General features: G+C 46.9%; 1 protein-coding gene across 1 annotated transcript in view; it reads left to right on the top strand.

Annotated features, from left to right (window-relative positions):
• HDAC10 (histone deacetylase 10) overlaps window positions 1-27,098 on the top strand; it is a 706,011-nt gene that overhangs the window by 532,776 nt on the left and 146,137 nt on the right. The window contains exons 13-15 of the mRNA XM_069627848.1: window positions 3,613-3,680; window positions 6,036-6,288; window positions 6,633-6,720. Of these exons, the coding sequence (XP_069483949.1) occupies window positions 3,613-3,680; window positions 6,036-6,288; window positions 6,633-6,720 (409 nt within the window). The remainder of the gene's footprint in view (window positions 1-3,612; window positions 3,681-6,035; window positions 6,289-6,632; window positions 6,721-27,098) is intronic.

Genomic DNA, 27,098 nt, shown 5'->3' with positions numbered 1-27,098 from the left:
CTGCTCCTTGTAGCAAATGTCTCCACTCTAAACAGGCCTGGGGGATGGCCAGTAGATCCCATTCTAAGACTGAATAGTTTCTTTCACTGGGGGTAAGTGTCCGGGAATAGTATGCTGCGGGATGTTCGCTGCCATCATCCCCAGTCTGCAGTAAGGGTGCTCCTATTGCCCCTCCGGAAGCATCAGTCTCCACTATTAATGGAAGGGATTGGTTGGTTTGGATCAGGATGGGAACTGAGGGGAAGGCCTTCTTGTAGAGTTGAAAGGCCTGATCGGCGTCCGTGTCTCATTCAAATCTTTTCCCTTTCTTCAGCAGTGCGATAATGGGCAAGACAAAATGTCAGAGAACACAGGAATGAACCTCCGGTAGAAGTTGGACAAGCCTAAGAACCGTTGAATGTCCTTTGGGTTCATAGGGGTAGGCCATTGCAGCACTGCCTTCACTTGATCTGGGATCCATATGGACCCCACCCTTTGAGAGGATGAAACCCAGATACGACACTGAGGAGGCCTCGAAGGTGCATTTCTCTGGTTTGACCAGAAGTTGATGATCCCACAGCCTCTGTAGCACTTCCAATACGTGTCTTGTCTCCGGTGTTCCGAAACAGATGATGAAAAGACCAAAATATCATCTCGTCCAGGTATACTATGACGAGGCATATAACCGGTCTGCCACCACCTTGTCGACAAACTGCTGAAAGACTGCGGGAGCGTTTACCAGACCGAACAGCATTATTCGGTATTCAAAGTGTCCCAGAGGGGTCCTGAATGCGGTTTTCCACACATTGCCCTCTTTAATCCTCAGCAGATGATGTGCTCCCCTCAGGTCTAGTTTGGTAAATACACTAGACCTTTGTACCGCCTCAAGCACCTATTTAATCAGAGGCATGGGATACTGGTCTCTCACGGTTAGGCTGTTTAATCCGCAGTAATCGATGCAGGGTCTGAACTCTGTCGTCCCCTTCTTTGGGATAAAGAACATAGAAGCTCCAGCTGATGAGCCGGATTCCTGGATGAGTCCATTCTGAAGGTTGGCCTTCAGATACTCCTTAAGAGCCCTCCTTTCTGGTTAAGACATTGGGTACATCCGGCCAAAGGATACAGAATCCCCTGGTATAAGGTAAATTGCACAGTCCTCAGCGCGATGCAGTGGCAAGGAACGGGGGAGATTGTTCTCGAAGATGTCTGAGAACTGTTGGTAACAAGGAGGGATCGTTTGAACTACTGAAGTTGTCACAGAGACCACAGTCCCTTCTCCTGGGCCCAGATTCGGTTGAAGCAGACAGTTCTGAGTACAGCATGACGAGCGGAAGCATATGGTATTCGCTGTCCAGTTGATCAATTGGTTGTGCTTTCGCAGCCAGGGCATGCCCAAGATGACAGGAATATGGGCTGCCCTGATGACATCAAAGACTACCTGTTCTTGGTGTTGGAACATTGATAACGTGGCAGGACAAGATTCCTGGATTATGGGTCCATAGACAAGAGGTGACCCGTCTGCACCCTCCACTGGAGGGGGGTACCCTTGTTGTGCAACGGGATATGTTCTTGTGCCCACTGGAGGTCCAAGAAGTTGCCTGATGCTCTGCAGTCCAACATCGCCAGTACTTCCAATGTTGGTACAGCTTCAACAGATAGTCGGACTGAAAATACCATGAGTCTGTTATGCTCAGTGCTTCTTTCCTGATGGGTAACGTTGCAGGGACCAGCTGCTTCTACCCGGGACATTTCCCTGCTTAAGGCTGGGGAGATGCGTTTCCCGAACGCCTAGGAGGCACTTCGGGACAGGAGCGGAGTAGGTGTTTTGAGGAACCACAATCCATGCAGAGTCCCTGATCTCTACGCTTCTTGCGTTCTTCCAGGGTCAGGGGGCCTCTTGCCATGCCATTCTGACTAGGGGGCACTGCTGGAGAGGGTCCTGTGGAAGGAGAGAATCTTGTCCTCCTTCTTTCATGTCTTCTTTCCAGTAGCCGGAACTCTATGTGGAGTGTCAAAGATACTAAGTCCTGAAATGAAGCAGGTCGAGACACCCTGGCCAGCTTGTCCTTCGGGTCTTCATGTAAGCTCCTGCGGTATAGGGTCTGCTGTGCAGAGTCCGGCCATCCAGCGTCTACAGCAAGCTTCATGAATGATGATACGTAGGTCTGGACGTCCTGAGTACCTTGGCGGCGATCCAGAAGAGCTTCATAAGAAGATAACTGAACTTTGGGGCGGTCAAACCTAGCCCAAAACTGTCGGGTGAAAAGAGCATAGTCGTTCATTGCAGGTTCGGCTTGAGTGATTAGAGGGGTTGCCCTTGCCAGGGCGTTCCCCAGCAGATTCGACACTAGAAATCTGACCTTAACCCTATCCAGTTCGTAGGCCTTGGGTCAGAAGGTGAAATAGACCATGCAGGCGTCCAGGAACTCCTTGAAAGTCTTAGGATTGCTGTTGTACTTCCCAAAGGGAAAAGCCAGGGGGGGAAGGTTGCCTCTGATATCTTCTCGTGCAGCTACTTGCTGGCCTAGGGTGACATTCTCAGCACGTAAATTCTGGACCTCTACTTGAAGCCCTTGTAGAGCATTCACTATTTCATTATACTGCTCCAAGGAAACTATGTTGGTCTTTTGGCGCTGCAAGCTGTCAGTCTCTGAGAGATTTTTCCCCTGGCTCTCTTCACCTGGATCTTCTGCAGAGCTGTCTGGAGTGACTGCCTTCTTCTTTCTTCTGACTTTCTTGAAATCCTCTCCTCCTTCTTCTTCTTCCTTCTTCTTTGCCTTCTTCCCCTTCTTTCACTCGTGAAGGTAGGGGTGAGCTCCACCAGAGGCCACCTTGACCGTGATAGGGACAGAGGCCAAGAGCCCCCAAACAGGGAAAAAGCCTATATGGGCAGTACCGGATTGCTTCACCAGGTGGCAGTCCACATTCTCCTTTGCACGGGTCTCCGGAGCTGGTTGCTCTACCCTTTGGGCCTGCATGTTAACCCACACACACGTTAAGCGATGTGCGCATGTCCACACTGTGCAAGCATACGGGCCACACAACAAATAGTGACTTTCCCCTTCATGGGAAATGTACCTTTTGGAAAGTCAAAACTGAACAATCTGCAGTTGAACATGCACTGGTAGAGCTGGCATGGGACAGAGAGGGAAGTGAAACGATTTTTAGAAATAGCCAAAAGGTGTACAGTTCACTACAGCTTTTCCCCATTGCTCAAACAAGGACAATTTGAGACCAGGGAGAAGGGATCAGGTAATTTGCTATTTTTTCTGTTACTTTAACTTTGCATATGTAAATTGGGGGCAATAGGGGATCCGTCTCCACCCTGCTTACCCCCTTATTTGCGTATATGCAGATTGTGCTCAGTTCGTAGCAACATTGATAAACATTTAAGAGGTTTTGCTCGTTTTGTCCCAAAGCAGGTTCTTATGTACCATTAACTTACCACAGACTGTTGGATAGTTTGGAAGGAGGAGAAGAGTTGCTAGCCTTAAGAGAAAGAGTTGGCATTTCTGTTCCTGTCCCTGTTCCACTTAGCTGTAGACTTCTCAAAATGTCCATTTCATGGTAGCGGTATAAACATTCTCGGAATCTAACATAATTTAACATTTCCACAACCTCCGTTTCTTTTAGTGCTGTTGAAACTATTCAGAACGTGAGAGCTGCACATAAGCCATACTGGAAGTGTTTGGCATTCAGTGGTGAGAGCACTTGTTTATTCTTGTGATGTTCTTGTGTAAAGTCATCAAGGTTAGCAACCTGCAATGACAGTGAACGCGGGAGATGGCTTCATTTTCGCCTGGGAATAGACACGAGTGTCACAGTAACTGGGGCTGCTTGAAAATGATAAACATGGGTTAGAGGAGCAATCAAATACAAAGAGGAAAATGATGTATAATTTAAGAACCACAATGCCAATTTTCCATTTTCCAACCAATGGAAGAGGGATTCAGTTTTGTTTTTTTGAACAATAACAAGCGTGTGCCCTTTTTTCTCTCCTTGAATGTTTCTTCCCACTGAGCACCAAATACCGTGATGTAAACCCCAATGAAACCTTCACACAAAATGTCGACACGCCAACAAGAGTAAACGTTCTGTACTGTCCCCATGCAGAGTTGGATCAACACAAGACAAAAGGCGATAGCCTTGTTACAGGTTAATTAAGGTTGGTTAGAATGTGTGGGCTAATATAAATGAATACCTTGAAACCACATCCCATATTCCCTGGGGAACAACCATTAAATAAATCACATGGAGGAATTACCCGAGCACGGTCCCCCTTAGGCAAAACTCTGTACACTTAAACAGGATGGCTTCTCCTTAAACTCAAGCAACAAGTCTCTGCGTTTCGTAATGCTCAATCTGGGATTCCCTCTCGAGGTGTGTTGTTGCTTCTGAGTTACTCATTCTTCGGGGTTTGAGTGTAACTATTGTAAGCCAGCAGTGCACATCTAGACCTCTTCTTTTAGTAGATTGATTGATTATTGTGTTGTGCCCACTTGCCTATGTTGGCGAGGTGAACACATCATGTCACCAAGTCATCATTTGTCAGTTCTGGACTTTCATTGAACTCACTAATGCACAGAAGGGGCTGGAACAAATTTGACTTAAGAACATGACCTCAATAATGTATGTTACCAATATTTTGCCTTGGTACAGCGCTCAGCTGGCTTTGGCATAGCTTTGTAGACTGGTGGGGTGACACTGCATGCTTTGCTGCACAGTTCTGGATTACCGGTAGACTGTACTCAATTCACTAATACTATATACTATACATTTCAGATATTCAGAAACACCATTAAGTAATATTGCATGGAATTATTGATTAACAATGTATGCCCACCATGGCCTGTTCCGTCCCGGGACAAGAAAGCGATTGAATACTGTGTTATGCAGGGTTCTGGAGTGGTGTGTGGTGGACTGTGCTCTGTGGCAGCAAAGCCGCCCAGTAATGGAAGTGTGTTGCGGCAGGTGCAGTGTGCTGCCTGTTCACCCTAGGCATGCCTCAGGGAGCATTGGGCTTACTCAAAGCCCAAGGAATATCTCCCGTCAATAGTTAACGTAATGGGGCAAGCTTGTGGTGTTGGGTGAATGTCATGGGATTAGCAGGTGATCAAAAGCGTCTATTAAAGGTTGAATCATGGACAGGCATTATCTGGTGCCAGAGCTCATAATGACGGGAATGAAGCGGTTATGGGTCCGTTTATAGGCAAGGTAGTAGTCCTAGTATTAGTAGCTGCTAAGCAACACAATGTACTCAAGGGGACTGAGCACGATTTTCATCCCCTAGACTGAACCTCCACGACAAATAGCAGGACGTGCAGTTACTACATCTCCATCTTCTAAACCGCATTCTGAACTGCTGGTCTCGCTTCTGTCTGCTTTTCAGTACCCATGCCATTTTCTTTAAATATTCAAGATGGCCACCTCATAATCTGTGGTGTATACAGGATTGCTCTCCATCCAACGTCCCGTAGCACTTCTCAAAACCGTCACCACTAACCTACAATGCATTAAGAGGCTGGGTCTTTATCCATCCCATCCCACCCCACATGTATTAATACTGCTCTTGCCTCACTCTTAGAATATCGAGCCTGCTGCACAACAGATCTGCAACCGTCCTGCTCACATTGCGCAAACTACTTAAGCAGCACTTATTTAAGTGGAATTTGAACAGCAACTAAACCACTGATCCAACACAGACCCGCCTACCATTCCTCCTACGGTCTCACCCCCTGGGATGACCAACTCGCTAAATCCAGTTGAACCCTGACCTTCACGGCCCTCATTGTACCGAGTCAGCTTCCCTAACACGTGTTTCATGTTCTGATTGTCTTCCTTTTATTTAGATTGTAGGGAGTGCAGAGATGCCACATCTGTGGTCAATCGCACCACATGAAACCAAATAATTTGATATCAGACAGACGTTTGACTTCTCTCTGTTTTGAGAACTGCCTTTTATGAACAATCTTCCCTTAATTCTGTTCCCCGTTATGTGCATTTATTGTGTATCCATGTTTGTTTTGTGAAGCCTACAAAAGCTCTCTATTGTCTAGGCTCATCAATTGTACAGGCAGCCAATACCAGGCGACAAGGGAGCGGTGAAGCGGCCACTCCTGCGAAGACCAATAGCGAGGTTGCCATTGAAACAGATATATTTTTGCAATCTCACATGAAGAGCTTCCTGTTTCCGGCCCCTCCTGTAATTGCAGCGGCGGTCGTCTCAGAAAACAACACTCTGCTGCTCCCAAAATGCATGCTCGTTCACGAGGACACCGTTCCAGCGAAGGAAGCTCAGGCTCACCTCAGGTCAGCTTGTATTGTTTTTGAAGTTTTATTCCATTGCAGGACAAGTCTGATTTTGTCTTTAACTCTGTGGTGTATGTTATTCAAAGTTTCCCTGTGGTGCCATCCCAGCACCTAAGTAGAATAGAGTGCTGTACAAAACACTTATAATCAGACAATATAACATTTTAGAGGCAGGGCAGAGCACAATATCAATCAGAGGAAAGATTTAAAAATAAGAAGGTTGAGAACTTGAGTCGAGGGCTGGATCTACAGCTGTTTTTAGTGTCGGTTACTATTTGGTTGCATGATACAGTACATGTTTAGAAATTGGAGGAATGCTAAATGCATGCTATTTCATTTTACAGTTTTCACAAGGAGCTCATGGAGGATGAAATTGATACCTATTTGCTTACAAAGACCCTAAGCCTTTTGAACACAATTCTTCAAAAGCAGGTACAGCATTTGCATCCTTATTATATTGACATTAGTCTCGGTTTCTGTTCTCACTTAATGCGTTATTCTTAATTAATGTATCTGCTTCTGACTCCTTCCACATCTCTGTTTCACTGGTGGCATGCTTTGAAGAACCGCAGGTGTTCCTTCTTTAGAAGAACACTGTTGCGTACTTGATAGAATTACTTTTGATCTTGTTTTTCCTGTGGCTCTTGTTTCTTCCAGATTAACAGCCCGCAACTTTATTTAGCTTGAATGCAGTGTGTAAAGTGGTAGTGTGCTCGTTAAGATGGATTTAAAAAATCAGCCCCTGGGGGGAGGATTTTAGGAGGCCAGCCTATTTATGGTAAACGGAAAAGAAACTGAGGGTCCGCCAAAACCCAATCAAGCTACACTGGAAAAGCAGTCAAGGTTTAGTCTCAGGAAAAGTGTGAGAGTTATCTAGGGCGACAGCGGGTCCACACAGGACAGAAACAATAATTCAAGTCAGTGAGTATAAAAAAACACAATTACCCCCACTTCTGGCCCATCATCCTATATATGCTATTTCAAAACATTCTTAGGACAGAAAGCATCCTATCATCGTGGAAATCATCCGTCATGATCCCGATATATGAGACGGGTGAATGGTTGAATCCTGTTAATTGCCCTGTTGACAGTAATATCTTTGCTGCTTTGATGCTTGGGGAGTTGGAGGTGTGGGCTCAGGTTTTTGGCCATTTCCAAAAATATCAAAGTGGGTTCCACATGAACATGAGTATCCTTCTTAATGGACTGGTCTTTAGTTGCTTGAGGGACATCACCTGGGACATAGTGGCCTTTCGGTCTACGTGTCCTTAATCGATTTCTCTCAAGCATTCAACACTGTTAATCGTGGGTGACTGTGGGCCAAATTGAAGAACTGGGAAATTTATATCCATCTGTTGGATATTATTGTTAATCTTCATGATAACCCTGTAATTCAGATTCGATTAGACCATCAGGCTTCTCTTTCAAATCCAATCATACATATCGAGTATTGCGGCAGGGTTGCCTTTTGCTACCCTGCCTTTTCAATCTCTATATTTCAGATATCTCAGACTCCGTGGAAAAAAGGGCTTTGAGGACTGCTTAAATGGGCAGGCTTAGACTATCATGGATGGCCTACGCAGATGATGTGGTCCACACTTCCCTGGGTCTACAGCGCCATCTTGCTGCAATCGCTAATTATGCAAAAATAAATGACCTCATTGTAAATCCAAAATAATTTGTTTATATAAATATCTAATTAAGCCTCATGGCTACTCTTGGAAATTCAGGGAATCCGTATGAACTCCTGAAGTCCGAAGGACGAGATAGCTCATTCTAATTATTACCTGCCTTTCTGCAGTAATGTTTTATGAAGATAACCCTTGCCTAATAATTTAAACTCTGTTTAATAATTGTCAGCAGTTGCTGCATTACAATTGAATTTAAAGGTAACAGTGGTACCAGATATTACATATTACACATAGTACATATTACGTTGAATTACCTGTGTAGATTTCTAGTACAAAGTGAGTCTTATTTATTTGTGTATATCTACTTGATTTCTATGCTTTAATATATGGACTGTGTTATCACCTAACATAGTGTGTCGACATTCCATTGTGGGGAGCTTCAGTACTCACTGTACTTAAGAAACAGCCTTCATCAACTCCTTTAAGTCTCAGCCTTGGTTGCTCATCCATAGATACCATTAGAGAACCTTGGCTGGGGTGCTCTGTGCCTCTACTCCAACAATATGGCGGGCAGAAGTACAGATAAACCTCTCGAGTCTTTAGAATGGTGGCAGCGGTGGGATCACTGGTTTTAGGGCTCAGTGTTGATCCTTGATATGTACAAAATATCTACACTTTTCTGAAAGGTTGAACGTTTAGTGGTATATACTAGAGACATCACGACAAACAATGGAACCTATTGCTAATAGTAAAATGGTTAATTGACTAGAATGAGCTTAGAAGCTCTATAGAGTGCTTGTGAAGAGAGAGACTTTGAGGATACGTCTTGGACAGAGCTTAGAACTGCCCTTGTAGATTACCAGATACCAGATTGATTGAGATACTCTTGCTCAAGGAGGGGGGGAATTCCAATAGGGACCCTGCCCCTGGGTATATTACTGAATCTACATATGAGATTGGCACCTCTCCTGCCACTACTGATGAGATTGGCACCTTTCCTGCCACTACCCAAACCCAGCATTGTTCTTCAGGGGGATGCCCTGAAACGTGAACTTTTGAAATTGGAACTACAAAGAGCAAAGTTGGCATTTCAGTACAAAAGGTTGGAAATAGAAACGAAGTTGAAAAAGGAGGAATAGGTACAGCAGGTAGTCCTCAAAGACAGTGGCACTGAACATCAAAGACTCCAGCTGGAGAAAGATAAGGTGGAAACTTCAGCTAGACCAGTTGAGTGTCGGGCCTCCTGCTGCCAGGTTTATGAAAGATACGGTTGGTGTGTTTGTGTAGGGTTCTGATGTTCTCGAGTGGTTAGAGGCATTTAAAATGGTCTGTGACAGCCCAATCCTTATGGTCAACGTCATGGCTATGTGATTATTGAGTAGAGTACCTTAGACTGGTTATGACTGTATTCTGAAGCGGAGTGTGGAAGAAAGAGGCCAGTATGAGTGCATGAAATCTTCGTTGATTGCCAAGTTTGGCAAGACACCTAGCCAATACCTTAGAAGGTTCAGGGAACAAGAAGAGAGCAAATGTGTCTTGGGTTTATTGGGCGAGCGCTGCCCGTATGAACATGATGGGGTGCATTGATGAATACAAGGTGAAAACATTTGTTGAATTATCTCACCTTGTTTTTGGAGCATTTTTCTGAATCTTGTTCACCAAAGCTGCATCAGTACGTTGCTGACCAGAACATTTTAGAGCCCTTTAAGTTGGCCAGGCTGGCTGACAAGTGGGTCTCCCAGAGGGTGTCTCCTAAGGACCAGATTGGGAAGAACAAAGACAAAGAAAAAGAGACCGCCCAGAAATCCGATGAGTCCAAAAGGCATCCACAGTCAAATAAATCAAAACCTCCCTCTCCTAAGTTCCAAAGATTTAGTAGCAATAAATGTAATGGGTGTGGGAGTAAGAGTCGTGGCCCTCCTGCTGTAAAGCAGACTCCCAGTGATCTCAATTCAGTTCCACACATACCGGGCACTTGCTAGAGACGTGGGGCCAAGGATCACAGGAAGGGTGATCCAAAGTGAAAAGTCCAGCCTAACCTACCCTTACTCTATGCACTGTCCCCCCCTCTCTCCAGGAATCACCTTTGGTGTTCCTGCAGAGATTTTCTGAGTTTCCCTTGGGGACTGGGATCAGTACTCAGAAGTGCTGAATACTATCCCATGAATACCCAGAGTCTTTTGAGAAGTGTCCTCTTTAATATCCAGCCCTCCACTGGTTTGAGAGACACTGGGGGTAGCATGGTAGTGGTGGACATAACCCTACTCAGGCCAGAGGACTATGTAGGTGCTCTTCTGAGAACCACCAGGTTAGCTGGTGGGCCTCCCAAACTTGCCCCTGTATACTTAGTCACCATCCAGATTGATGGCAAGACAGCCACACTGTCTGTAAATGTATAAGACAATGTTGCCTCCTCAGGTGCTGTTGGGGAAATGACCTGGCTGAGTTGGGGTTGGTCTTTGATGGGCCACCCCTGGCTGCTGTTGCAGTCACTATGTCTAAGGCCAAACAGGGTCTGATTGATAGTTACTTAACCAAGCCAAAGGGGAAACCCAAGGCAAGAAGGAGGCGCAAGAAGGCCACCTCTGTGAGGGGGGCGCCTTCTTTATCTGTTGCGTCTGCAGTGCCCACTGTGGACCAAGCTCATGTGGGTTCAGTCCACCCTAGACTCAACCCTTGAGGGAGAAGAGCCTGAGGACCCTCCTCAGTGAGAGGTACTCAACCCAGAGGATCACCATGACCTTCAATGCCTGCTGGCTGAAGGTGGGCCCTCTAGTTTTTTTTTTTGTAAGGGTCAAAGAGAGTCGAACTGAGGCTCATTGTCTAGAAGGGAGTCATTCTTCCCTACCAGGAAGATCCATTGCCTCTTTAATATTAGTTACAAGTTTGAGGGACAGAATAAGACATTTTGACAGCACGACAGTGGACTCTTTTTATTTACTTGGGCATTGACCTATTCTTCAGTAGAGGCAAGGAAGCCCCCTCTTAAAGTTAGGTTTTCCTTTCTTTTGCCTATAAATACAAGTTTATGCCATCAAGCACACCACCCGTGTCAGTCTCCTCCTTCATCCTTACAGTACACTTAGGAAAAATATTTGATATTTTTCACTCAACCTGTTTTTGAAAGCTTGGAAGATGGCAAATTAAGAACTACAAACCTTTTGTTCATGGCTCCCAGCAGAAAAAAAACACAGGCTTTTTTGTACATCGTGGACTCCCTGCTCACTGTGCTCAGAGAGGCACAGCTCCACCTCACTGATGAGGCCCAACAAGGCTGAAACACGTGTATTGGGGTTGCTGTTGGTACTCTTGTTTGGAAGGGAATTGCCACAGCATTTTGGTGCTGGACTGCCCATGTGAGCGGCACAAAGATTGATATGCAAATGGTTATTTCCCATCTGTGAAAGGTACAGTGAGCAAAAAGTAGATGGGTGCGAACTCTCAAAGTGGTTAATAACCACTGAACAGGTTATCATGCCGTGTTCTTTCGAGAGAGGGGTGCCTGCTACCTTTTTTGTATTTTTGGAAGGAACTTGGGGTTGGTCACCCGAAGTTACCTTGGGGTAACCAGACGTAGACTCCCTGCTTACTGTGCTCAGAGAGGAAAATCTCCACCTCACTGATGAGGCCCAACAAGGCTGAAACACGTGTAAGGGGTTGCTGTTGGTACTCTTGTTCAGAAGGGAATTGCCGTAGCATTTTGGTGCTGGACTGCCCATTTGGGCATACAAGGACTTATAAGCAAATGGATATTTCCCATCTGTCAAAGGTACAGTGAGGAAAAAGTAGATGGCTGCGAGAGATGGGCGCCTGCTACTTTTTTTGTATTCTTTGTACATCATTTTATTGACATTTTCAGAGAACAAAACACAAAGTTTGCCACTTTTTTGTTCTTTTCTCACAGCCCATTTTTCAGCACACTACAAATCCTTGGTGCCGTTACAACACCTACACTAGAGAAGAGAAGGGTGCACATTTGGGCAGGATATGACTTGTAACAAAAAAGTTAAGAGGTATTGAATGGTAACATACCGAAATGTCCAAAAAGGAGCTCAGCACTGGGAGGGAAAACCTGCAGCAGTTACAGGTTTAATACCATTGAGCAACATAAGATACCTGGGCTTTGAGATTTATGCTACTCAGAACAAGAACTACATTGTCTTTAGGCTTCTTAGTAAGGGGGACACACTCTCATTGCAAATGGGGAAAATCTGCTCTACTTCCTGCAGATTTTCAAATAAACATTTAGTTGAGTTTTACAAAAGAAAGGTGGTCCCCTCGCTTCTCTATGGTGTGGAGACTTAGCCGCAAGATTATGCTATCAATTGGGACCATCTTGAAGGGCGTATTTGAAAGCAAGTTCTAAATCTCCCCCAGAGTTTCCCAATGGCATCTACGAGATACACATTTGGATTACTTTCCACTAAGAGTTGACTGCATCAGAAAGTTCTAACACTGTATGAAAAGCTGGTTGTTCCCCCAATGTACTGTGTAGAACTCAATGTAGCAATGATTGAGGCAGAGATGATACTCTTTTGACATTAAAAGAATTGGCTGATTCGATCTTGAGGGTAAGTGATCAATCAATTGGCAGTTTGATTGCAAACCAATGTGCAGTGTTAGGTAAGATTTTCATATCTATGATATATCTTACTGACCTGTGTAAACCCCATTACTTTTTGCTTGGTCTTGGTGACAATGGTACCTTGTCCCTAGGTGAAGGGGAATCTTTTTCCCCTCTCACCTAGTCTTTTACTCTTGTTATGGGTGTCCTTGTTATGTCTCTCCATAGTGTATGGTTGAAGTAATGGTTATCTACAACTTTTGGGCTTAGGCTGGGTTGCCCCTTTGGGCTCCCCTTTTAATTTCTCTTTCATAAACTTGGGTGAACGACTGTTCCCAAGTAGTAAAGAGGGATTTTCATCCCCTTTGCATTTTGTATAAGTGAGCCAGCACACCCCACCTTATGTGCAGTGCTGGGGGGATACAATGTATCCCCTTTCTTACTTACCTGCTAACATTTATGTTACAATTACGAGTTTATATGAATGGCTGGTGGCAGCGGTTTTACCTTCATGACTTTGTCATTTTTACTCGCAGGCTGTTAATTCAGCCTTTGTAATGCACAGGACAACACCATTTTGGGCTCCTTCTTTTTTCGCCATTTCTTTTGTGCTTGCTATTTCTGAGGTCTTCCCCTGCCTTTCTAGATGGGAACGACATCAGTGGAGGCTTTGTCTTCGGCAGGAATCTTTGGATTCCCCGCCCAGGCTCCAGAGTGTCTGAGAAGACAGGAAGCGAGGGAGGAGTCCAAAACTCTGCAGCCCTTTGTCTTTCACCTTGCCTGAAAGAATCAACTCCCAGTGGGGGGCTGGCTGTCCTGATTGGACAGCCAGACCACCCTGTGCTGTAAAATGCAGGGAGAGAATGCAGAAGGTGTGCTGTAGTTCCTGATAAAAACTCAGAATGTGGAAGCTGCGGACAAGTTGACCACTGGAGCTTAAACCAAAGAGGAAGGCGAAGAAAATATGGCTGTAGCGATTTCCAGTGACTAGAGAGGCTGCTGTGTAACTGGAGCCTGAGTTACCCTTCCTTCCAATCAACCTGGGTGTCCTGAACGCGATGACTCCGACCCAGAGCATGGTGAGATCCACTAGACTCAAGAAGACCTGCATTCTGAGCCATCCTATGCTGTTTTGCTACCTTGCGGGGCTGCAATACCCCAATACCCTGGGTCTTCGAGCCATTGGGCGGCGTACGGTCTTCCGAATCTTGCTGAAACTTTGGGGCCATCCTTCTGGACTTTCAGAGACTTGATTTGAGTCCTTGAAGTCCCCTCACCAGAGTGCTGCATCAGATTAGCGCCGAAGAATCCAACCAGCGATATTCAGTCTTCTCCTGACTCCTGAAAAGGGTGCCAAAACCACAGAACTGCATCCAGGCACAAAGAAGCTCTTGCTTGCAGCCTTCAGGTTTATCCCTGTTGAAAAATCCCTTCTAGTGTCCTGTCTTCATTCTTCATGACAAGGAATCTTATCAACCAGGTTTTTGGCTGCAGATTCTGAAGATGTCCTGCTGCAGACTCTTCTTCTGTGCGGAAGTACTGTTTTGGCTGGGGTAATACTTACCTTAAGCCTTGTGTGATTCCTGTAAAGCTTTGTGGGTGTTTCATGTGATTGGGAGTCCTCTCATCCAGTTCACCCAGGCCCACTGCTGGAATCCTCCTAGGGTGTCTTCTCAGAAGTCCCTGGAATCTTTCTCCAACTCTAAAGTAAAATACTTGTCTTGAACAGCTTTCCACATGAACTCTGACTTTTGCTACATCTGTGCCTATCCCGACCTGTCAGTTGGCCATTAGAGACCTAGTGAGCCCTCCTGCCACTGTGTTAAGGAAACCGTCTCGTGGGCGCTGAGTACCTGAACTTCCGGTTGATGGTCGTGGTGAAGTCGCCAGGCTGTCCGACTGATGATTGCTGAAAGTGCCACGCAAGGAACCGGCACAACACCCACCCTGGAATCAACAGGGTCAGAGGTGAACCGTCTCCCAAGGCCACGGATGCGCACTTCCCTGATTTACGTGACGTTGGGACAGTGCAAGCACTGACAGGGAAGGTGGGTCTTGACTAAACGGAGATGGGCCACAACAGGATTCAGCAGCGAAGACTCCAAGAAGTTGCAGCAGACTGAACAAGAGAACTGGAGTAGGCAGGAGCAGTAGGCAGGCTATATGGGGGCAGAAATGACCCCTGAGGAGGCAGGAGGGCAAGCACTGAGCAGAAGGCTGAGAAGGTCTGGGGAATTCAGGAACCCAAGGGCAGCCAGAAAAGGGTGTCTGGAGTCGGGTAGGGAGCAGAGAAGAGAACCCCAGGGAGAACCAAAAGGCAAGGAAGGTAGCTGAACACTACCCCCTCAGGAACTGGCAAGGGAACACCAGGAGGGATGGCAAGGGAAAACCAGGAGGGAAGGCAAAGAAAACCAGGCTGAAGGGTGGCAAGGGTGCAACTCAGGGAGCTGCACGGGCGAGGACACGATCAGGAAACAAACCGCGTTGAGATGCGGTTTGTTCCAATAAACTGGCCCTTAATATAGGGCAGGCAGCACCCGGGAGGCTTGGAACGCAAGCCGTGCTGTCCCCGGGTGCTGACGTGCCTACAACGAGGCTTGGGAAGCAAGCTTGCGGCTTCCCAAGCGCTCTGTGGACGGCGCATGCGCAGAGGGTGAAACACGGCCTCCCGCGCATGCGCGAGCCCACGTAAACGGGAGACCTGGAAGCAGCAAGAGCCGCGGAAGACCGTGGTTCCCCCAACCTGAATCGGGGGTAGACACGCTAGGACGGGGCGCGCCGGGATCGGCAGGCGCGCCCCGCACCCCAGTTAAGTGGCGTGTCACTATGTCCCCTCCCAGAAAGTCCAGAGGGAATCGGTGATAGAAATCACGGACCAGACGGGGAGCGTGCACATAACTGCGCGGTTCCCAAGTGGGATCACAGGCAGGTTAGCCCTTCCAGTCCACTAAGTACTGGAGTACCCCCCATCATATGCGCGAATCACAGATCTCCTGTACTTCAAATTCGGGTACCCCCCGGAGGTCAACAGAGGCAGGACGGGGGAAGATCCCCTGAAAGTGTCAACCATGTACGGTTTCAAAAGGGAGAAGTGGAAGACAGGGTGAACCTACCAGGACTGAGGCAACTGTAAGCGAAATGCCACTGAGGATAAACGCTTAGTGATCCTGAAAGGGCCAAAGTAACGAGGAGCCAGTTTGGTAGGTAGATTACGCACTGGCAGATTCTTAGAAGACAACCAGACCAGATCTCCCACCCGGAAAGCTGGTTCTGGGGTGCGCCCTTTATCAGCCTGTTGCTTCATGCGCTCCTGTGCCTCTGCAAGGGTACTGCGTGCGGAGGAGTGTTGTTTTTGGATGGCAACGACCAGATGATCAGCAGATGGAACAGCACTGGGTAGCACAGGACGAAAAGGTACCAGCCTAGGATGTTGACCGGATGAACAGTAAATCGGACTGAGTCCGCTAGCGGAATGTACCATATTGTTATAGGAGGCTTCAGCCAGAACCAGATGCGTTTTCCAGTTGGTTTGGGTGGCTTTAGCAAAACATCGAAAGTAATGTTCCAAAGTTTGGTTAGTTCTTTGCGTCTGGCTGTTAGTGTGTGGATGATAGCCCGAACTAAGGGCTCTGTGAATGCCGAGATGACTACACAGCTGACACCAGAAAGAGGACAGGAACTGAGATCCACTGTTGGATATGATCTTTTCTGGTAATCCATATAACCTGTACATTTCCTGGAAGAATGCCAAAGCCATCTGGGACGCTGTGGGTATCCTGGGAAATGGGACAAAATGGGCAGTCTTGGAGAAACAGTCCACAATTACCATGATGCAGGTACATCTATCAGATGGGGGAAGTTCAACGATGAAATCGGCGGCAATGGTGTGCCATGGGTAAGGAGGTATCTCTGTGGGATGAAGCAACCCCATTGGTCTCTTCGTCAGTGTCTTAGTCTGGGCACACACAGGACAGCTCTTGACATACCGCTCAACTTCATCGGCCCATCCTGGCCACCAGAATTGCCTGGATACTAATTCTTGAGTGGCCTTTACACCACGATGTCCACCTACTCGGGAATCATGGAACCCATGAAGTACAAGAGTCCGAAGAGAGACTGTGGGAATATATAACCTGTTCCGATATAAAAGCAACCCATTGTGTTCAGTGATTTGCGATTGCTTCCGGAGGCTTGCCCGAGCTGGATCCGTTATGGTGTCCTGTAAAATCATCTGGAGATGAGGTGAAAGCGTAAGTAGAAAATGCTTCGGAGAGATTAGTGGCATGTCCCTACAGTCGCTTCTTACGTCTCCTTCCAATGAACGGCATAAGGCGTCGGCTTTCACAGTCTGAGCACTGGGTATGTAAGTAATATGGAAATCGTAGTGAGAGAAAAAGAAGGCCCACCAGGCTTGGCGAGAGGTACGGCACTGAAGAGAACGCAGATACTGTAAGTTGCGGTGGTCACTACGAACTTCCACAGAATGCCGTCCCCCGAGGAGATGGTGCCTCCATTCCTCAAACGCTGCTTTTATGGCCAACAGCTCCTTTTCAATCACAGCATAATTCCTTTCAGTAGGAGTGAGTTTGCGGGAGAAATATGCCCCAGGATGTTCCATGCCGGATTCGTGTTCCTTCTGCAGGAGAACAGCACCAACAGCGAAGTCGGAAGCATCTGCCTCAACGATGTATGTTATCTCGTCGTTGGGGTGACGCAGAATGGGCGCAGTGCTGAAGGCTTGTTTCAAGGTGTCAAAGGCTGTGGTGGCCTGCGAGTTCCAAAGAAAAGGTACTTTGCTGCTGGTTAGTCGAGTCAAAGGGGCCGAGAGTTGTGAAAAATTAGGTATGAACTGCTGATAAAAATTGGCGAATCCCAAAAACCGTTGAAGGGACTTTAGATCGGAAGGTTGATTCCAGTCCTGAATGGCTTGTACCTTAGCTGGATCCATGAAGATGCCTGAGCCGCTGATCACATAATTCAAAAACTCCATGCTTTCCTGATGAAAAGAGCACTTCTCTGCTTTTGCGTATAGTTGGTTCTGGGAGAACCGTCAAAGCACCTCTCGGACGTGTACCACATGTTGTTCCTGGGTAGCGGAGAAGATGAGGATATCATCAAGGTACACCCAAACCGAGATGCCAATCAGGTCACTAAAGATGTAGTCCATAAAGCGCTGGAAGACGGCCGGGGCATTACACAAACCAAATGGCATTACCCGGTATTCATAATGCCCAAATGGATTCTTGAAGGCCGTCTTCCATTCATCGCCTTCTTTTATCCGGATCAGATGATAGGCACCACGAAGATCCAACTTGCTGAAGATTTGAGCTGTTCGAAGAGATTCCATGATATTCCGGATCAAGGGCAGTGGGTACCTGTCTTTTCCTGTGATGTCATTCAATTGACGATAGTCGATACAAGGACGTAGAGTACCTTCTTTCTTCTTTACGAAAAATAGAGGAAAACCAGCAGGGGACTTCGAAGGTGCAGTGTATCCCTTCTTGATGCAGTCAGCCAGATATTCCTGTAAGACCAGTTTCTCGGTTACGGACAAGGCGTACACCTTCCCGTGAGGTATCACCGAACCTGGTACCAAATCATGGAACAGTCGAACGTTCTGTGAGGTGGCAGAGGTATATCCTCAGGCTCGGAAAACACGGTGTGAAAATCGGCGTACTCCTGAGGGATTGGCGATAAAGAGCAAAAACCAGGTGGGCCACTACTCCTTGCAAGGGGTATGGAAGTGATGGCGTTCTGGGGCATGCCTGGCAAGCAACAATTACGAAGGCAATGGGCGGAGGCAAAATCCAAAGTGCATGCTTCCCAATCGATGGTTGGATTGTGGCGCAGAAGCCATGGTAAACCCAAAACCACTGAATATGAGGGTGATTTGATGACGTCCAGAGCGATTCTTTCCCCATGTTCCTTGATCTGGATATGTAAACCCATGGTATGTTGACGTATTGGCCCTGAGGATAAGGGAGTCCCATCGATCACTTCTACGGGCAGGACATTTCTCCGGGAAAAAAAGGTATACCATGACGTGCTGCAAAAGCTTAATCGATGTAGTTTCCAGAGGCTCCACAGTCCAATAAGTCAAGAACGTCCACCTCTTTGTCTAACCATGTCAGCTTGATCTTCAAAACTAACAAGACAGCTGGTTGCATTGGCTGAAGCAAGGAGCAGGAGCCGGAAAGGACTGAAAGTGAGGAAGGACCTGTCGTTGCCTTTCCTATAGACGGCAGGCCTTCTAGTTTTCCGACTTCCTTTGTGGGTGTAGAGGACAGGTAACCAAGTAATGCCCGGCGGCCCCACAGTACAAACATAATCTCAGACTTCTTCTGCGTTTCTGTTCTGCTTCAGATAACTGACCCCTCACAGCACCCAACTGCCTGGGTTCTGGGCCGGAGTCTGAAGACCCAGGAGTCCGGGTTTGAGAGTTTGGTGGTCTAGAGAACATCCTTTCAGCTCGACGTCTCTCTCCTTTTCGTTCTGCCGGTCTGTGGTCTATCCGCAAAACCTGTTCCACAAGTTGCTGGAGGGTGTCGGACTCTGGGATGTGTAATAACTCGTCCTTATATTCCTCTCTCAATCCCCGACAAAACAGTCTTTTGGGTTACTTCAGGCCACTGGGAATCGGTGGCCAATTGTCGAAAGCGACCAATGTAGGCTATAATGTCCGTGGTTCCTTGCTTGAGGTCCATCAATTGGTTTTGTACCGCGGAGGCCAGATTGGGTGATTGAAAAACCTCTAGGAACGCTTTTTCAAAGGCTGCAAAGTCGTTGAGAATGGGGCTATTGGCAGACACCAAGGGGGCTGCCCATGCAAGTGCGTTCCCGGTCAAGTTACCCAGAATATACCCAATCTTGGCCTTGCCTTGAGTTGAAATAGGAGGATCTGAAGAGGAAATGTATCCTGCAATGGTTGCAAAACTCAGCCACATGTCTCGAATCTCCATCAAACTTAATAGGTGCGGTATGAGCCATTGCGCCTTCAACCTGAGGTGTGGCCCCGGTACCTTGTGCCACCATCTGTCTTAGACCAATGTTTTCTTGACAGAGCGCAGTCATCTCGGCTCGAAGGGCCCGCATCTCTTCCCGAAGTTCCTGAGCTTCATCCATCTCGGAGTCAGAAGGCAGGCGTCTCAATCTGTTAAGGAAAGCGTCTCGTGGGCGCTGAGTACCTGAACTTCCGGTTGATGGTCGTGGTGAAGTTGCCAGGCTGTCCAACTGATGATTGCTGAGAGTACAACGCGCTGAACCGGCACAACACCCACCCTGGAATCAACAGGGTCCGAGGTGAACCGGCTCCCAGCGCCACAGAGGCGCACTTCCCTGATTTACGTGACGTTGGGACAGTGCAAGCACTGACAGGGAAGGCGGGTCTTGACTAAACGGAGATGGTCCACAACAGGATTCAGCAGCGAAGACTCCAAGAAGTTGCAGCAGACTGAATAAGAGAACTGGAGTAGGCAGGAGCAGTAGGCAGGCTATGGAGGCAGAAATGACCCCTGAGGAGGCAGGAGGGCAAGCACTGAGCAGAAGGCTGAGAAGGTCTGGGGAATTCAGGAACCCAAGGGCAGCCAGAAAAGGGTGTCTGGACTAGGGTAGGGAGCAGAGAAGGAGAACCCCAGGGAGAACCAAAAGGCAAGGAAGGGAGCTGAACACTACCCCCTTAGGAACTGGCAAGGGAAAACCAGGAGGGATGGCAAGGGAAAACCAGGAGGCAAGGCAAAGAAAACAAGGCTGAAGGCTGGCAAGGGTGCAACTCAGGGAGCTGCACGGGCGAGGACGCGATCAGGAAACAAACCGCGTTGAGATGCGGTTTGTTCCAATAAACTGGCCCTTAATATAGGGCAGGCAGCACCCGGAGGCTTGGAACACAAGCCGTGCTGTCCCCGGGTGCTGACGTGCCCAAAACGAGGCTTGGGAAGCAAGCTTGCGGCTTCCTAAGTGCTCTGAGGACGGCGCACGCGCGGAGGGCGAAACCCAGCCTTCCGCGCATGCGCGAGCCCACGCAAACGGGAGACCCGGAAGCGGCAAGAGCCGCGGAAGACCGTGGTCCCCCCAACCTGAATCGGGGGTAGACACGCCAGGACAGGGCGCGCCGGGAACGGCAGGTGCGCCCCGCACCCCAGGTAAGTGGCGTGACGCACTGAGAACACTCATGCTGCAAGAATAGGGAAGGACTTATATGTTTTGGACCTTTTGCCTAGAAATGTAACAAGTGTTTAAAAGTTACTTACTTGTAAAAGAGTTTGGTAACTGTCACGCTGAGATATGAGCAGTTACAAAAGTTTTTACCTTCCTTTGAATGTGTTGGGCCATTCTCAAAAGTATATAGAAGGTTTATTTTACTTGCCTGTCAATTGGTTGCTCCTCTTCCCAAAACTAATGCTGTTGGCTTCACTTTACTATTTCTATTAGGAAATGAATGTACAAGTTCCCCAACTGAGTCGTTTTCCTCTAACTTGCTGTATAGCCTGTTCAGAATAAGTCTGCCTTGGGTTTTGCTTACCTTGAATGGTATCACCCAAAAAATCTAGAAGAAAAAAAACAAGTATGGTAGATTAGAACAAATTTTGGCTGTCCGAAAATTTCAGACAGCTGACAATTTCGATCATATCCACCATGTGGTACCACTGTAGTGAAAAAGGGCAGTGGGGGTTGGGGGTGTGTCCCCCGCACCCTTGTTTGCTACGATGGTTGCGGGGGTGTCCTGTGCTTCATGTACATAAAGTTGTAACAAAAAAAAAAAGAGGACCCTGCGGCGACGGTTCCCAACCACGTAAGTGAAGGGAACCGGCATTGCAGGGAGATGGGGGAGTCGGCGGCACACAGCGAGGCATGCTGCCAACAGGTTAGTAAGGGGATTTGTGGGGGGAAGTAATGCGCCTGAAATCGTCCGTGATTAAACCACTGCGCACATTTCGAATTCAGATTTTTCACATTCTAAATGTTGCGATGCAGTGAAATCACGTAGATCCACCTTGAATAGCTGTGTGCAATTCTTAATAAGTATATTGTGGGTTTTACTAACCTTGGTCTGCCTTGTGCCATCCTAAAATAAGTTGTAGCGTTATTGCTTACCTTAATCTGTGTTCCTATGATCTGAAAAGCAACTGTAATAGTTTATTACAACATTAGGTCCTACTTACCGGGTATAACTGAGGTTTATCCTGAATGTAGTTATAGGTTTATACTGTTGCATGAATTAGTGTTTGACTATTCAGAAAGGTATCCTAGTAACAGGGTTGGTTTACGAAGGGATTTGATTCATTAGCTGAGTGTGACTGCATGACTGACAGGGTCTACTATCCTTGAATTACTGTAAGTAATCTAAAAGAAACTTGTGGGTTTACTCCCCCTGAATAGATGTGCTTTATTGTGTGGGCGATTTTTGAGATTCAGGTTAAATCTCCTATAAAGTAAGGAGGTGTTGGCTGTTTGATCCAAAAATATGGGGCTCATGTTGCACTGGGATTTGAGTGCCAATGGTGTGTCATTACAAACATTAAAACACATGATAGACTGCTCCATACTTCAAGAAAATAGGAAACCTTTTTTTTCTCGATTTGTTGATAATATTGAATGGTTGAATACAGATTTTGTTTTGGTCTAGATTGAGTTCTGGTGTTGAAACTGCTTTATCGATAAGGCTTTGTACATTTCTAAACCGAATCAATTTGATAAAACTCAGCTTGTAATGCTTTCCTGCTGATATGTTTACTGATGTAATAATAGTTTTAATGCTATTGTCTGTGTATGTTGAGATGTTTATTCTTCTTGTTTTAATGCAATACTATATGTATTTGTATGACCTATAGACACTATTTTATATGATGATCTGTTTGTTTTTATTAATTATGCATTTTGTTAATTCTGTATTGTGAGATTCATGTGGTAGGTTGACTTTTCTAAACATGGGACCTTAAATTTAAATACAATTATTTCTTAGGCCTTTCTGAATACACTAAGCATACAAATATCACAGGTAAGTAATGTAATCAAAAACCATAAGAAATAAGATTGCATATTCAATAAATACTATTATTCGCCAGATGAGCAATTAGATGCAGGAACATACATTTGTTAGAATAATCACAACCCAGGACCCTCTGTCTTTTGAAGTCCATCCCAAAGGTATTTGGGGCTTTGTGCCCAAAAGGTCACAAGTTCCACCTATGGTTTGTACAGGGAAGGTATTTTAGAAATGATACAGTGGACTATGGTGGTGATTTTAATGTTATTTAAAGTAAGGTAAGCGTTTACTTCATATTAGGTAAGTACCCTACTATATCCTATACTGAAGCTAAGGCTCCTTACCCCAGGCTCGACAACCAAAGGCAAGGCCAGAAGTTTACGGATAAGGGCTCTCTAGCCAATGTTACCCTAGGGTACACAAGGAGGGACAGAAACAAGTATTGTAATTTACCCCCCTTATTCCGATTATTCCAGGTGAGAATGCAGGTCTTCAGGAATTCGCTGCAGACACAATCTTCTGTCCTTGGTTCGGTTGATGGAAGCCCAGGGGTCGCCGGTGTAGCTGTCACTTTTTGTTTTCGGATGGTGGTTGCGGTTCTCAACCAGACTGTTCCGGGAAACTTCTTGAAGAATACCCCCAATGCAGAAAAGATGCAGATCTTGGTGGTGCAGACCCTTCAGGACACCTCATGGGATTGCAGAAGGATGGATCCAGCGGAAGTCACTATGGTTAGGCATCGACGGGTAATCGTCCAGCGGTTAAAGCAGAAGCAGCTGCAGCACAGCGTCCCTTGTTGTGAGATTGTTGGAAATGCTCTGCTCGGAATGGCAACGGGTGCAGCGAGTTAGCTCAAAAGGGAGCTGGTCAGTCCACCGGGTGGTTCAGGGACACTTCTGAAGGTTTCTAAGGCATGGCTCCTCGAGCAGGGGTCTAGACTTGTTGTCCCCACTGGTCCAAGGGTCGAAGCACCAACAAGGGTCTTATGAGATCAGACAGAGGAGCAGGGCTTCAACAGGCCAATCACTGGAGTCGATGCTGGTCAGCTGCAGGAGTCATAGTCAGCGGGCTGCTCTTCTTTGTAGAAGTCTTGGTTCCAGCAATGATCTGTCGAATGGCTGCAGGAGCCATCCTTAACCAAGATTAAGGCTGGGAGCTAGCCCAAGCACACGGATGGTAAGGCTCTGCAACATCCAAACATCCAGGGGCTGTCAAATAATGGACAACCACTGGTCACCACATCTGCCCAGAAACAGACTTAGTGGAACCAGAGGATGTGGACTGGCACCAGACAGTCCCAACCATCTCCACCCCCCCTGTGGCTCACGTACACAAAAAGCCCACTTGCCTGCAAAAGCAGCTGCTTTCACAGGCAAAGGGGTTACCATATATGGTATTTCTTGATCTGAGAGGCAGGAAGAAAGCCAAAGAATAAGCAAAAATCTCATGGCACAGCCATTTTAGGGTGATAGCCACCATTAGTCTTTTGTATTTTATTTGATTTTTATAGCGTCTTACACCAAAGCGCTGATTGAAAGTAGTCATTTGCAGTAAATGTGAAAGTGCACAAGAATATCACAAAAACAGTAAAAATCACACAGCTGCCTCTAGCTTATTTTAGGCACATAGTCACCGAGTCAAAATAACTACAACTGTGTCATGACCACTGTGAGGGGGCACACGTTGTGCCACAAGCAGGCTCCCACCAGAACCCTGAGGGCCTTAAAACCACCGCCTGGAGTCAGTCCTGGCGCCTTTGGCACCAGGCTTAAATGTAGGAAGGAAGGGCTGTTCAAAGTAGGTCCCATTTATGTACATGGGCCTTTAATTCCAACATGGAAGCACCCACACAGTCTAGTTCTAAGAACCAAGCCATGCGGTCTAGTGTTGTGGGTGTGGCAGGCCTGGAACTACTTTCCCTGGTACTACTTTACCTGGGCTATATAAACCACACCATGACTGCAGAACACGCTTCGTGTTATTCTGCAACCCACAGCGTGACACTCACTGTGTTCAGCTCCTGGTCTTCAGCATCTTCCTGTAATCCTGCAAGAACAAGAACAAGATTATTCTGTTTTACCAGAGAAAACACCATCCAGCACTCAGCATCCCAACAGGGCTGCAATCTGTGGAAACCGAGAGAAGAAGAAACATCACTCACCTCTGAGTACTAGCTTAAAGACTTCCGGCGAACCGCTACCACAGCAGCTGTTCGAACATTGCGACCTGCAATAATGAGAAGGGGAAAAACAATATTAGAACGCGCGCTTCCAAAACATCGAATTCCAATCACTCTTACCTGAATTCCATACGCTACACCACGCTTCCTTCCGGAGCACTGCAGCAACATCTGCAAAGGAAAAGAGACATATTCAGGTTTGCTTTCAATATTAAACAACCGCACAGCGCTGTACTTACCTTAACGGATTCTGGGGGCCTGTTTTTCATTGCATTCTCATCCACTCGCAGCACCAGAGCGGCCTGTGAGGAGAAGATGAAAACACAGGTTAGCTTTAAAAGACAATAAAGGCGCTGCGCTTCGCGCTTTCTCTTACCTAGAAAACATGCCTCTCCATCCGGCACGCCAGCATCAAGACCTTCGCACCTGAAAAGAAGGAGATAAAGACTCCCACCATAAACAGAACAAAGACTTACAATTAACAAACCTACCTGCCTACCAGCAGATTCGGGGTCACAGCAGGCCTGGACCCAAGGAAGGCGTACTGCACCAGTGAAGCAACTCGGGCAGTTCGCCAACAAACGTCAAGCACCCCTGCACAAGAAACGCAGGATGGATAGCTCACCCTACAAATAACTAAGGTGAGAAAAGAACCCAGTGGGAAGGGAATCGGTCAGAGGGAGGTGGGAGATTAACCCATTAGAGACAGTTATCACAAATCCTCCCTTCTGTAATTGCAGATTCATTATTCAGCACTGGGCAACTACGCATCCATGGTTCCAGATCTCGGAGCCTTCCAGACGTCCCCGGGGATATCAGGTGAGCGTAACAAAATGTATATCTGAGGCAAAATCGGAGTGCCATTAAGCACCTGGAGCTGGCTTTGAACAGGCTCTCCCTACCTATTGCTGCTTCCCCCAACTGTCAGTTATTTGTTTTGGGTGACTTTAATTGCCAGTTGGAGCAACCAAGCCAGTCTACGTGGTACCTTGCTGCCGAAGATGAACTATGGGGAGTTCCGTGGCCGTCGATTCCCCCAAAGCACGCGTTGTTACCCCTTGGCGGGCAGGGTTCGTCATCGTTATACGCACATGTTCTGAGGGCCTGCAATGGGAGGTTTTTAGAAGACTCTCCAGCACATATTACCTTTCGCACGCAGAACAAGGGGAGTCGCATTGACTATATTCTCGCTCTTGCTTCCCATTGGGATGGGTTGGTGTCTTTTAAGGTCTTGGAGAGTGTTGAGAGCGATCACGACACATTGGTAGTGTCGTTTTTGGTCTTTTCTAACACTAGTGGCCCAAGTAGGCCTGCCGATGTACAAGTCGGTCCCTCTTCTCAGGCCCGGATCTACCGCTGATGGCCCCAGTTACCAACGCTGTTTTTCAGGGCAGAATTTATGAGGCTTTACTACCAATATTGGGTGCCTATGCAGAGACATATTCTCCTATATCAACTGCCGATTTCTACAGACTATTTATAGAAACACTTTACCCGTTTGTCACCAAGGAAAGACGCCCCCAAGCCTTGACTAACCACAAACCTGTGGGTTGGTATGACCGTGAATGTCGGGAGGCCAAGACTGTCTTGGTTAACACACTCAAGTCTGGGGTGGTTATTACTCCGGGGTTAATTAAAAAACGTAGGAATGACTATAAATGCATGCTTATTGAAAAGGAGAGTGAACAGGGTAAACATATTTGGTTAGCTCTTGGTGGGGCTGCCGGGTCAAATGTCTCTAAAGAGTTTTGGCATCTGGTGGAGAAAAACCTCAAACCTGAGCAGCTGGGTGTGGTAAGCAACATTTCATTGGATGCTTGGCATGATCATTTCACTGCCTTATATGCTGCATGGCGGTCTGTGCAGGCCGTAAGCAAGATGAATGGACAGGCACTGGCATCCTTTTTTCCCCCCCAACGAAGGCAGGGTTAATGTGATCACATCCCTTGAAGTAGCACAGGCGCTGTCTGAAGCGAAAAAGGGAAAGGCCCTTGGCATGCACTGCATTCCCATTGTTCTTTTTAAAAGTGAACCTGTGCTTTGGGTACCTTTCTTAACAAAACTTTTTAATGTTTTTTTTTCCAGTAATCACCCACCGAGTAGTTGAAGGGAGGCAGCCATCATTCCACTATACTAGAAAGGTGATCGGGATTCCCTGAGTAATTATAGGCCAATCTCGTTGATTGACTCACTGGCAAAACTTTATTTCAGGGTGCTTTTGCACCGTCTGGAGGACTAGGTTGCCAGTGAAGGTATTCTTTCCGATGTGCAAGCAGGATTTAGAGCAGGAATCTTCACCGTGGACCAGGCTATGAGGCTTGACCTCTTAATGCCGGAAATTCTCGCTTCTTAACTCACAATGCTTGTATCTGGTGTTTGAGGATCTATAGTCGGCCTTTGACACAGTCCCGAGGGACTCTCTGTGGCCTGTACTAGAGGGACTAGGCATCCCAA

Source organism: Ambystoma mexicanum, chromosome 12, assembly GCF_040938575.1.
Source record: "Ambystoma mexicanum isolate Mex_15411 chromosome 12, UKY_AmexF1_1, whole genome shotgun sequence".
Taxonomy (NCBI): Eukaryota; Metazoa; Chordata; class Amphibia; order Caudata; family Ambystomatidae; genus Ambystoma; species Ambystoma mexicanum.
This window is presented reverse-complemented; position numbering and strand designations above follow the sequence as displayed.